At 43.0% G+C, this 14,181-nt stretch overlaps 1 protein-coding gene across 1 annotated transcript in view; it reads right to left on the bottom strand.

Annotated features, from left to right (window-relative positions):
- TTC37 (tetratricopeptide repeat domain 37) overlaps positions 1–14,181 on the bottom strand; it is a 2,356,248-nt gene that overhangs the window by 797,008 nt on the left and 1,545,059 nt on the right. Inside the window, exon 27 of the mRNA XM_044064132.1 lies at positions 12,405–12,498. Coding sequence (XP_043920067.1) covers positions 12,405–12,498 — 94 coding nt within the window. The remainder of the gene's footprint in view (positions 1–12,404; positions 12,499–14,181) is intronic.

Here is a 14,181-nt window from a genome sequence, read left to right as displayed (position 1 = left end):
TAAGGTAAAACCCCTAACAGATGGACTAGTGAAAGGACCCAGGGAAAAAAATGTGGGAACCCATGGGAGAGGTGGGACTTAGAAAGCTACAGGGAGGGGAGGAAATCTAATCTAACTACGCTAAAAGAAGGCAGGAGTGAAGAGCACACTAAAAGCTATAAAACAGAAAGGAAAAAACCCCGAAGGGAAAAAAGTTATTATAACTTATCTGAACTGAAGTAGCTTGCGCTGGAGGATACACGTCCTAGCATTTCTCCGGCAAATGAGGTCTGAGGATTGTAGGTCAGCAAGAGATTATGGAAAGGGGAGGAGCTTGAGCTCTGCTCTGACCTTCAGTTGCTGGCTCGGATCTGAGGTTGGATCTAAGACCCATCCGTGAAAAATAATGGCACGGAGAGCATCGGATCAGTCTATTATGGATACTCTGAAGTTTTGTTGTAACTGGTCAGTGTATTGATAAGTTATATAAAATCATAGAGATGAATAATATTGGAGGAGTTATTGGAGTTTATTAAAAGCCATTCTACGGCTACATCTCTCATAATGATTGTTTCCTGATTTATGTGATTGGAGATCCTTATCTTCTAATGCTGTGTCATTATTTCTTAGTGGTATGCATAATCCTATGAGAACTAAGGCTGTGTGGCTGTTAAGTTTTAGTGAATAGATTAGTAATTCAGAATTGTGAAATTATGGTGCACTAATGTGGAACTGCATAATTTCCAAGCCATTTCTATACAGTAGTGTTACTCCAACAGCCTTTACATTCAGTCTATCTAGCTTTAGGATATTGTAGCTAGACAGGTGGATCTTGTCTTCCATAATGTGGGGCTTTAATCAGGTCTTAGTGGCTACAAGAATGTCATGAGAGTGTAACTTCATCCATGCATGTACTTCAGGGAGTTTATTTTGGATGCTTCTAAGGATATCATGTAGGAATTTGAGGCCAGCATTTCTTTGCTGATTACTTCACAGGGCTGTTGGGGTAGTTGTGGATGCTGCTGTTTTTAGCAGGGAGGATAAATAGGGCCATGGTTCACAATGATGGCACCACATAGATGTGGTGATGAGGCAGGATGTTGATAGATATGTAGCCATTTTACTTTAGTATTTTAAGTTTGTAATTTGATGATAGCTGAATTATGGCATGAGCATGAGTTTTTAAAGAGTGCAATAATGATCAGAGTTGAGACGATAGGGAAATGGTCATGTATTGTGCAATGGATATGACTAGGAGAATGTGTGCTCATGCTGTAGACTCCAAAGGAAGGAGGTGTTATATGCTAGTGGAGACAACAGTAGTAGAATAAGTGGTTGGAGGGTGTTGAAGTGGTATAAGATAAAGTTTTGTAGCAGTAAACAAGGGGGCTGGTGTTAGAAATTACATTTCTTATCTAAGTTAGGAAAAAGTACAGAAGAAGAAAAAAAGAGACGAGCAGAGAAAAAAAAAACAGAATGAAAAGTATGGAAGGACAGAGGCATTTTAGAGATGGAGAAGTGGTACAAGTAATATTACGGCTGTAATGACTGAACTGATGGGTGAAAAGGGGTTGGAGTGATATCTGCATTGCTTACTGTACTCATTTCCTTGTTTCACTTAAAAGAAAGTTACTGTTTGTCGTTTTTGCATTTAAGTTACTTGTAACACATTGCATTTAAGTTACCTGGCACTTGCTCACTTGTTCCCCATTGGCCCTTTTTTTTCAATTATAAAGGAATTCCCAATACTATTCTAGCATGTCCAAAGGTAAGTTGTCAATCTTCTCTCCGGTCCAGCTGGTGAATCTGGGAATCTTGAGGCAATGTTACAACTGCCTCATGTACACAGACAACCCTCTCCTGCTCCCAACAAATTCCAACACATGTGAGAGATGCATCCATATAGCCAAACTGGAGGCTAAGCTCTCCCAACTCAGTACTGGCGTAACCAGTCAGGAAGAGAAGGAAACCACACTCAGTACAATTCCAGTCTCACATAGACCTACCACAACAGCAAACCAAACACAAACACACAAAAACATACTCGGAGGCTCTAAATAAAAATCTGCCTAAGCAGCAGAGACCTCCAAAGCAGACACCCAAACAACCACAACCCCAAAACAAAACTCGTGCAACACATAGCTCACAAAGCCAGTGTGCCGAACAGTTACAGCCCTTAAGGCTAAACAACACACCTGATACACTTGTAATAGGTGACTCTATCGTCAGGCACACTGACGTCTCGCTCACCAGGCTGAGCAAGGAGAAGGTCACGGTGAGCTGCCTGTCGGGCGCTAGGATCCGCCACATAACACAAGCACTCAGGTCACTCCAAGGCAAGTACAAATATGACTCAGTCATTGTCCATCCTGGTGTGAATGACCTGAGACGTACCTCCCTGGACTACATGAAAAGAGACATAGAGGAGCTCTCTGAGCATGTGGCCCAGGCCGGTATGACCCTGACCTTGAGTAGCATCTTACCCTCACCAAGAATGATGCCACAATATGAAGACAAGATAATCAATTTCAACAATTGGCTTAAGTATTGGTGTCATTCAAAGGGGATCCAATGCCTGTCAGCCTGGGATGACATGCTCGACAAGCCACGATGCTTCCCTAGGGACGGCTTGCACCTGTCACCCCTGGGCTTACGGATATTGGCAAAAGCTCTTGTTACCCCCATAGTGCCTTTTTTAGGCAAGGCTCAAAAGACAAACCCACCTCCATAGGTATAACAAGGGATAAGAAACTAAGAGTAATGCTACTCAACGCCAGAAGTCTAAACCTCAAGATGCACGCACTCAAAACTCTCCTTAGCATGGAGAACATCGATATCTGTGCAGTAACAGAAACCTGGTTCAAGGCTCCCGAGAGCACCCCAGCACTACCAGGTTATACCTCATACCATGCTTTTCGGCCCCAAAACCTGGACCGACCCACAAAAGGAGGGGGAGTATCAATATTCGTCAAAGATACCCACACCTCCAGGTTGGTGGCACAGCACGAAGCATCAGAGACTATCCATGTGCAACGAACAGTGGATAAAACCGCCTTCCAGTTTATAGCCTGCTACAGACCACCTTCCCTAACCCAGGAACCCCACTCGGCCTTCCTGAGAACACTGGGAAATATGAAGGTCTCTCCAAACACCATTATATTGGGCGACTTCAACTACCCAAACATAGACTGGGAGCATTACTCTAGCTCCAACACCCTAGCCCAAAGGTTCCTAGAATTTATAAACTCAAATGCTATGGAACAACTTGTTACCACTCCCACAAGAGGGGAAAACATACTGGACCTGATCATTACCAACATGGGGACTCTATGCTCCAGACCAGAAGTGTATCCCTCACTAGTAAGATCAGACCATAAACTAATCTCACTGGATATTCACATCCCAACATCACCCCCTGCCCAGAAAACCACAGTGAAAAACTTATCTAAAGCAAATTTCACACTCCTCAAAACAGAGGTGGAATCCTTCAAAGTCCCCGGGCCTGTGGAAAATACGGCCCAGACTGCAGAATCCTTTATAAACGCATTCTATGAACACCTTCAGGAATGCATGGATCATGCGATCAAAAACAAAACCAAGACCCAATCCTCCAAAGGCAGATGTCCTGTCTGGTGGACCCCAGCCATAAACAAACTATACAATAGAAGGAGAAAGCTACTAAATGATAGAGCAAAATTCCAAAAAGGGAAGGCATCTCTGATCAGTATTAGCAAAAAACTATGGGCACTCATAAAATCGTCTAAGGCCAGCTTCGAGAGAAAAATTGCACAGGACACTAAGGATAATCACAAGGCTTTCTTTAGTTATGTTAGGAACCTGGGTGGTAATTCCCAGATATGCTCAGAATTAGTCCAAAATGACAAAAAATACACCGAACCCACAGACATTGCCAACATCCTAGCTGACAGGTTCAGAGCAAACTTCTCCCCCTCCACCAAAAGGGCAAATATCTATCCCAGCAGAGTGCTGCCCCCCTGACATCTCAGATGCTCAGGTAAGAGCCGCCCTCTCCAAAGCAAAAAACACAGCATCAATGGGACCAGACGGTGTCCCGGGCTGCGTCCTACATGAACTCCAAGAAGAGCTAAACCCAAACATAAAACTACTGTTCAATCTCAGCCTTACTACAGGATATGTACCCAAAGAGTGGCGTACAGCAACTGTGGTCCCTCTCCACAAAGGTGGTGCCTCAACGGATCCTGGAAAAGTACAGTTTTGTACCTACCATAAATGTAGATGTTCGAGGATTCCATTGCTGCAGTCCTTACTATTGGGTATAGTCCGCGTCCAGTCGGCCCGAATACCAGAGTATAAGGCTGACGTCGGTCAGGGCGCATTAGACTGACGTCAGTACGTCAGGGTACTAATGCGCATGACCGACGTCATATCCTCAGTCTTTTCTTGCCCCAGATGTCAGAAGACCCTAAAAAGACAAGTCCCAAAATACCTGCACCAAAAACATGTACAATATATACAAGAATATATACAAAAATATAAGCATGTAAACTCACCTACACAACCACCCCTAAACACAGAGGGAAGGAGGGAGGGTAAATTGGACTGCAGCAATGGAATCCTCGAACATCTACATTTATGGTAGGTACAAAACTGTACTATGTTCTTCGTTTTCCATTGCTGCAGTCCTTACTATTGGGTAGAATCCCAAAGCAGAGGTAAGGGAGGCTGGCAAATCATAAAGAAGTAGGAGCTGACAACATGCCTTGCAAAACAGCTGTGGCAAAACCAGCCCTAGACTTAGAGTAGATAGGAAGGTGATAATGCTTAGAGAAAGTATGCACTGAACTCCAAGTAGCTGCTTCCAAAATATCCTTAGTTGCCACCCCTTAGAAATGCTGTTGAAGTGGCAGTAGCCCTAGTGGAATGAGGCCTAATCCCAGCTGGAATCTCCTTGCCATGATGGGAATAACAAAATGCAATGCAAAAGCCAATCCACCTAGAAATAGTTTGTTTTGACACAGGCTTGCCCTGTGAACTCAAAGCAAAAGAAACAAACAACTGCTGAGACTGCCTAAAATCCTTAGTCCTGCTTAAATAATAACGCAATTGCCTGTGTACATCTAAAGTGTGCAAAATCTTTTCCCCTTTATTTTGAGGGTCTGCATAAAACGTAGGCAAATGAATAGTTTGGTTTAAAGCCACACTAGAAACCACCTTAGGCATAAAGGAAGGATTAGTACGTAATGATACCCTATCCTTATGGAAAATCAAAAGGGCTCTACTGCCATAAGGGCCTGCAACTCAGACACCCTTCTTGCAGAAGTAATAGCCAACAGAAAAGCAGTCTTCCATGACAAGTATTTCAATTCAGCAGTAGCTGCAGGCTCAAAAGGTTGTAGAGTAAGTTTTTCCAACACAAAATTGAGATCCCAAGCAGGAGTAGGAGCTCTATGGGGGTCTTATATTCTTTGCCCCTCTAAGAAACTGCTTGAACAAAGGATGCGAAAACAAAGGTGGGTCACAATCATAGTGAGCTGAAATTGCTGCAGCATGAATCTTAATGGAAGAGAAGGACAAACCTTTGTCCAATAACTCAGTAAGATATTGAAGAGCCACACTCAAATTAGGCTCAGAAATCTCCAAATTCTTTGCTGTACTCCAAAATAAAAATCTCTTCCATTTTTCTGCGTACACTCTCCTTGTACTAGGTCTTCTAGCTTCCATAATCACATTTAAAACTTGTTGAGGAAGTTGAGACCTGCTGTGTTTCAACACAGAATATGCCAGGCTGTTAGATGAAGAGAGTGAAGCTTGACATTGAGCAGATGACCGTCCTTCTGAGATAACAGATGAGGAATCAGAGGTAAAGGCCATGGAGGCTTCTTTACCAGACTCCGTAGTAGTGGGTACCAGTGTTGCCGAGGCCAATCTGGAGCTATCAAAATCATCCTTGGCCTGTCTTGTCTGACCTTTAATAGTACCTTTGGAAGAAGAGGCAGAGGTGGAAAGGCATACACATGAAGGTTTTTCCAACTGAAAGACAGAGCATCCACTTTCCAAGCTGTGTGATGAAACCCCTTTGTGCAATACTTTGGCAGCTGGTGGTTTAGTGGAGAAGCGAACAGATCTATGTCTGGAGTTCCCCATGACACTGTCAATTTCTGAAATACATGAAGATCCAGTTTCCACTCGTGGGGATCCATGATTTGTCTGCTTAACACATCTGCTAAGGAGTTCTGTGCTCCTGGCAGAAACCTTGCCTGAAGAGTTAGTTGCAAGCTTAGCGCAGTCTCCCATAAAATCATTGCTTGCCTGCATAGAGGATAAGAATGTGTTCCCCTTGCTTGTTGATGTACCACATGACAGTTGTGTTGTCTGTTAGAATCAACACCTGCCCTGGAAGAAGTAACTCCTTGAAAGCCATTAATGCAAACTGGACTGCTAACATCTCCTTCATGTTGATATGTAGATGCTGTAGTCTGGCAGGCCACTTGTCGTGTATCCACTTTCCATTTAGATGAGCTCCCCAAGCAATGTCCGAGGCATCTGTCGTTAAAATCTGACTTGCCTCTGGCCGGGTCACAGAGAGTCCCTTGTTTAGGTGACATTCCTGAGCCCACCACAAGAATTCTTTTGAAGGCAAGGTATTATTTGAATGACAGTGTCCAAATCCTGGCAGTGCTGTGTCCATACATTTTTGAGATACCATTGCAGCTTCCTCATATGCAGTTTGGCATTGGGAAGCACCAGAATACAAGATGCCATGAACCCTAATGCTTGAAGGACTGTCCTTGCAGTCAGCACGGACTGATGAGATAGTTGATGGAAGTAAAGTGACAGACTCTTTTGTTTGTCCGGGGTTAAAAAGGCCATCTGGGCTGCTGTATTCAGTCTCACACCCAGAAAGCACATGTCTTGAGAGGGTACTAGACTGGACTTTATTTCGTTCACAGAATACCCTAGGCATCTTAGCACTGCTATAACATATTCCAGATGCTGTAGAAGGTCTTCCTTTTCTTGAGCCAGAATCAGGCAGTCGTCCAAGTAAGGATAGATTTGAATTCCTTGAAGCCTGAAGTAAGCTATCACTGGAGCCAGAACCTTTGTGAATACTCTGGGCAGTAGATAAGCCAAAGGGCAATGCAGAGAACTGATAATGAGAATTTCCAGCTCGAAACCGCAGATACTTCCTGCAACTTAGCCTTATAGGCACATGAAGGTAAGCTTCCTTGAGATCTAAAGTTACCATCCAGTGATCTTTGCCCAGCAGAGGTAAAAGCTGTTGTAACGTCAACATCTTGAACTTGGGAATGTCCAGAAAAGTGTTGAGGAGAGATAAATCCAAAATTGGTCTCCACGTGTTCCCCTTCTTTGGTACTAGGAACAGGCGAGAATAAAATCCTAGGCCCCTTTCTGATACAGGGACTGGCTGAATGGCCCCATCTGGAGTAACTGAGAAACTTGCTTGTGAGCCTCCTTTCTTTGTGGAGGAGGAACGTCTGGCATGCCTTTGAAAGGGGCATTGTATGGAAATAAAATCTGTAACCGTGGTGAATGATATCCAACACCCATTTGTCTTGAGTAATTAAATCCCAATTTTCTTTGAAAAGAGACAGTCTTCCTCCCAAAGGAGCTGCCAGACGAGAATCTACTGGCAGCTGAAAAGACAGGTCATTGGGTCTGTTTACGAAAGGACTGACCCCTGCCCTCACCAGAAGTCTGAGCAGGTGAACTCCTGTTCTAGGCCTAAAAGAACCTTGAGCCCTGCCCCTACCACGCCTAGACCTACCCTAGACTGGGAATCATAAGCAGGATATGTCCACCCCTTAGCAGGCCAATTTCTACTAAACTTCGGTGGCTGCACCTGCAAAAATCTTTAACAGTTTGCATAGACTTAGCTTTGTCCTCCATTTTCTTTAAAACTGCTTCCACAGGCGATCCAAACAACACATCAGACTGTAAAGGAGCATCCAAAATCCTTGTCTTAACATGCTCAGCTAAATTCTGATCCTTCAACCAGGCATGCCTGCGAAGAACAGAACTAGTAGCAGCCACCCTCGAGGAGGCCTGTACAGCATCAAAACCACATTGCAAAGAATGCTTACCCACTTGCTCAGACACATGAACCAAGTCCAGCAACTCTTTACACTCAATACCTTCCGCCAAAGCATCCACCTTAGATTTTAATTGTGAAAGGAGATAATTCTGATATTTTAGCATGTGAAACTGACAATTCAACGCTCTCATGGCTAGAGTGGAAGAAGTATACACTTTCTTTCCCCACCTATCCAAGGCCCTTGCCTCTTTATCAGTGGGAACAGGATTTTTAACCACAGAAGCCTTAACACCTTTAGGCCCTTGAGAAATAGTTTCTGGGTCCGCCCTAGGACTCTTAAACAAATACTTATGAGCTTCGGCACCCTATAATACCTATCAGGCTTAACAGGAGCAGGAGGCAAAGAGTCAGGATTCAGGAAGCCTCTGCAAAACATCTTCCACCACATTCAACACAGGAGGAATAGCTAAGGGCCTATGCTGGGGTAAAACAAGAATTCCCTAAGCCTTTTCCTGGAATCAGAGTAATCCTGGCCTTCCCATTTAAAGTGCTCCCTCATGGAATGCAGAGTCTCTGAAAATGAGAAATCCTCAGGAGGAGAAGCTGTAGGAGTGGAATCATCCACATCAGAATCAGAATAAGTAGGATACTCCTGCAAGTCTTCCGCAGAAGACTCTGAAGCCTCTGAACACTGTTCAAAACTATCAAACTCCGGTTCCACCCTAGGCCTCTTATCAGGCGGGGGCATAGAACCTCTAATCATAGTAATCAAATCTTCTGCCATTTTAAGCATATGTTTCTTAGGTACAGAACCGAAATGCTAGGAGAAGCCCCCACTGAAGCTGAACTAGGCCTACCTCTCAAAGAAGTTTTGGCAACAGAAGGAGAGGCTCTAACTACCTTGGGAAGAGAGGGAAGAACAGTTACCTGAGAAGCCCCCTCAGCCTGGCCTACCTCCTGAGAAGGCACATCCTGTAACAGTAAAGTTTCTGCCTGAGACTCCATGGAAACTCCTGGCAAAACCTCTGGCTCCACTGAGCCTTCTAAAGAACCGACGTCCGGGACTGCCGGTTCATCAACCCTAGGCTTCACTGTTTTGTCCTTGCGCTTCTTGACGAAGCGGGCGGAGCATCCGACGGCATTTTATAATTGCAACGCTTCCCAAACACTAACCTGGCACAGTCTAACCTCCTCTTAATAGTGCGTTTGTTAAACCTAGCACAAGAGCGGCAACCAACAACGCCGTGCTCAGGCCCTAAACAAGGTATACACAAGGTATGGTAATCCCTATGAGGTATCTGTTTCCCACAAGAAATACAGTTATTCACTTTTTCTGACATCCGGTAAAATACTGAGGCAAGAAAACCAAAATGTTCCCCAACGGGGTACTTAGCCAACTCTGTTTCGGTCTGAAACTCCGGTTTCGGAAATATTTCAGAACGCCAACCTGCACTCGCAAAACTGCTTCTGCATCGGACCATGCGGCAAAAAAGACTGAGGATATGACGTCGGTCATGCGCATTAGTACCCTGACGTACTGACGTCAGTCTAATGCGCCCTGACCGACGTCAGCCTTATACTCTGGTATTCGGGCCGACTGGACGCGGACTATACCCAATAGTAAGGACTGCAGCAATGGAAAACGAAGAACATCTATCGCCCCATAAATCTGATTAGCTTGGTCTGCAAAGCTATGGAAAGGATCATCATGGACCTCATAAATAAAGATGTTGGGGACCTACAGACACTGGATCCTACCCAGTTCGGCTTTGTTAAGGGCAGATCCTGCCTCTTAAACCTGGTTGGGAGGGTGGCCTAATCGTTAAGGTGTTTGCCTTACAAGCACAAGGTGCAGGGTTCAATTCTCACAAGGGATAATTGGCTAGGCTTAAAATGGCTCGCAAGGGCAGTTAGCCTAGTACAAACCTATGAACCTATGAACCTATGAAACAGTCACCAAGGCCATTGACGAGGGGAAGGTGGTCCACACAGCCTACCTGGACCTCGCAAAAGCCTTCGATACAATACCTCACTCAGGCATTATAGATAAGCTCACCAGCTTAAATGTAAACCCCTATGTCACTAGATGGGTTGCAAACTGGCTCAAGGACAGAACCCACATGGTTAGAATTGCTGGAGCCATTGTCAGACTCCAAACCAGTTACAAGTGGCGTCCCACAAGGCTCAGTCCTGGGACCTCTCTTGCTCGGTATATATTTCTCGGAGGTACAGGCCAACACGGAAGGACTGTGGCTGACCAAGTTCGCAGATGACTTCAAACTGGGTGCCATAATCGACTCTCCAGCCGACACAAGCATCCTCCAAAAGGGCCTCATAGAAACAGACAACTGGTGCCAGAGCCATGGCCTCAAACTAAACGCCAAAAAGTGTATAGTCTTCCCCTTTGGCAAAAACAAAGTGCCCACAAATTACCACATAGGTGGTAATCCATTAAGTACAGAAGAAGTAATTAGGGACCTGGGGACCCACGTTGATAGCAATCTCTCATCTGACAATCACGTGGCCAAAGTGGTTAGAAACACATTTTATATAGCCCACCTAATCATGAAGGGATTCACATCTAGATCGGGGGAGGTCATCGTGCCTCTTTACTCATCCCTCATCAGGCCCATAATTGAGTACAATGCCCCTTTTGGGATGTACCTTACCAGACACCTGCAGCAACTGGAAAGACCCCAAAAGTACCTCACCAAGAGGATCAAAGGGCTCAAACAGATGCCATATGCCGCCCGGTTAAAGAAACTCCAGCTCTACTCAGTGGCATACCACCTGTTCAGAGGCGATCTGTGCCTGACTTATAAAGCCATGTCCAACCCGGAATTAATGGACATGCTGCACCTCAGAAAATCCAAATCCCATCGAGCTACGCTCGAGACTTGAACCTCAGCACTGAAATAAATAGGACATGCAGGAGGGACAGATTCATAACCCAGAGGCTCCCTTCACTCTGGAATAAAATCCCAGTCCAAGTTAGGCAGAGTCCCTCATTGACTCTCTTCAAGAGGAATCTTGATGAGTGGATGGGAGAGTGTAGGTTTACCCCGGGTATCACTTCTGTGTCACTGTTAGACAGAGGCACAGTATACTAACCTCAAAAAAGGGCATAGTAAAATTAATTTAAAATGGGTGGCGAAGGAAAAACACATTCTGGCTAGACTTATAAATGCCCTAGGGCAGATAGCCTAGTATGAACCTATGAACCTATGAGTGAACAGAAGTGTTTATGTTTTCAAGAGGGAAGGTAATGCAATTATGATAGAATTCAGTGTCAAAGTTATCCGTTGTATGGAAAATATATGAGAGTGTATCAGAGCTGTTCATTACTGACAGGGTTTGAGGATATTGCCATTTGAGAAAGTAGAGGAAGAGGGTGGAGAAGATATTGTGACCAGAGAAAGGTCTACTTATGTTAGCTGTAGGAGAAGCTACTAAGTAGACAGGTAACTGCAATTTGAGAAAGTAGAGGGAAGGCTTGAGAAGACATATTTACTGGAAAAAGTATGAGGAAGAGGTGGAGTTAATGGATAATATAAATGTAGTACAAGTATAAAAAGAACTGAAGCATTTAGAGGATGCATGCACTTATGTAGCAAGTCAGCGACATCACAGAATACATCAATGCGGGTGCAATAATGTCCTTGAATCATGCTCTTAAAAAAGTGTGAAATCACAACTGGTGGAAAAGATGTACTCAAGTAAGTACCCATCAGCGATGTCCTCCATGTTGGATCTGTTAATACTCTCAGTAAAGACATTCTGTGAGAAGGACTGCATATTTGTGACAGGATGTCAAAAATGTAGTCAACATAATATGACTGCCTTTGAGAGCGAGTCCTTATAGTGCAGATTGCAACATTTTGCAAACAGTAGCCAAACAGTGCCCAGCTCCACAAAAAACACACATGGAGTATCTGAAGGACCATGCTGGCAAATCACTCTTCAGCAGATGCTCAGACTCAAAAGTGTGAAAAACTGCTCCTGGTGGTGACAAAAATGATACTACTACAAATTCATGCTTTCCATTCTTTGCAATTAATGCACTGCTTACTCTGATTTTTTTTCTTAACAGGCTAGCAGATAACGAGTTGTAGGAGGTGACAAAAGGCTACAAACTTCATAAGTTACACGGGATGATGCTAACTGAACTACGCTATTTAAGAAAGTTCAAATATATATGCGGCATTCACCACTCATTTTATTATTTTTCTCTTTTTTTTTTTAATTAACTGGGCTCCTGACATAATACCCACTTTCAATAGTGACAAATGAGAAATGCAAAAATACAATACTTCATCTGCAGGATCTAATTTTATACTGCATTTCTTTATTTGCCTGTCTGCAAGCTGATTGTTACACTGGACATGCCTACCTGTGGTACGCTTCTGATGCTTGGATTTTCAGATTCAGGTACTCATTTAGAAACCCTAACATTGTAAATGCTGTTGCATCATTCTGAATTCTCTCTGTAAAAGAAAAGTTGGAAAATTAAAGTCTAGGAGTGCACATTCTGCTGGTTTACAAATGTCTGTAACAGAGTACATACACCGTATAAAATATTGCTTACAATTTTCTAACCAAACCATGAATTATTTGAACAGGAGTTAAGAAAGTTACCTGACCAAGAACAATGTGACTAAAAGAGTAAAAAAGTCTTATAACCAGACAGGAGGGACATTCTGAAGTTCTAGATGCAGTTTTCCCATTATAAATGAAACCATATACACGTGTATATTACTGATAACCAGGAAACTAGAGAGAGCAATAATCTATTTAAAGTGAAGGCCCAAGAAGAAAAGTTCAGTAATTTACAGAATAGTATATACAAACATACACCAGCTTTCAGAACAAAGCAATTTAGGATGGAGACAGAAATGTCTAACGTTAACATCTACATGAGAATTAAAATTATATGTCACATGCTAAAATACATGCACCATGTTTGCTGATATAGATATTGGCTTCTTTCTCATGTTCAGATTTGGAGCATACATACAATATGCCCTCTCAGTTAATAAATCCGACTGTGAACACCAGACTAGTTGCTTATCTGTATTTCATAAAATTAATGCAATGTCTCTACCTTCCAGTTTCTCTAGCTCTTCAGAAAATCTCAAATTTTCTCTGTGCATTTTGTTTTCTAGCTGGAAATTTTTTTTTTTTTTTTTTGCAAAAGCTCATCTTGAGAAGACTCATGCTTAGCCTGCCCTTTTAAATGTCACCCCCTTATTTGGGGAGTTTTATAATTTCATCTGAATATAGCTTTTTTACGCCTTCTGTTATTTCACTTTATATCTTCCTTATTGTTTCACCAATATTAAACACTTTTGAGTGCATTTGACTTATTTTGTTTCTTCTAAATTACTGGAAGCAATCTCCTGTAACAAACCAGAAACTTGAACTGCTTTTTTTTGAACATCTGCAATTTTCTTCCCCAGAACAGAGTTTAGTCTTATTCCTTTCTGGATAATTTTATTTTCTCCGAATTTCTTCTTTGGTGGTGTCTAGGCAATATACTTACTAATCAGCAAATTAATTTTACCCAAACAGATGCCTTTTACTGCCTTTTTTTTTCTTTCAATTTTCACAATTGGAGGCCTCCAACGTGCAGAAGGTCCTGGGTTCAATCCACAGTGGAACCATTATACTATCTATTCTCACATTTCATACATAGGATTAAAGCAATGAGTTGTTTGCAAGCTGTTTCTTGTGATCTAAAGATTAATTTGATTAATTCCACAAGCCTACATTTATGTGGTGTGTATCTCTATTCATTCAGGTAGTGCTCTAGGGAAGCAAGGATTTTGGGGCAGGCAGGCTTCTCTGTGGTCTACTAGAATTTGTGTGCTGTAGTTACTTATGTCTCTCACCGATAACACAGTTTGGCAGTTAGTTCAGGAAAGTGAGGCTATGAGCTGTTAATGAGATGCTTTGTGTAGTCCAGAGACTGATTTGTTCATTTTCCTAGCATGTGACATTGAGGAAATCACTTAGGCAGTACTCTTTGGCAGTTGGGAAAAAGGCTAGAATCTTCACTGGTGTCCTGAATTACATATCTATTAACTACCTACTAGCCACATGCTCCAGGGATCTAAACCTTGTCATCACAATGAACAAAACATGCTGGAGGGATAGGTTCCTGACCCAGA

This window comes from Protopterus annectens, chromosome 2.part2 (genome assembly GCF_019279795.1).
Source record: "Protopterus annectens isolate FY-2018-M chromosome 2.part2, PAN1.0, whole genome shotgun sequence".
NCBI classification, from domain to species: domain Eukaryota; kingdom Metazoa; phylum Chordata; order Ceratodontiformes; family Protopteridae; genus Protopterus; species Protopterus annectens.
Note: the sequence above shows the minus strand (reverse complement) of the source record. Positions and strands in the feature narration are given on the sequence as shown.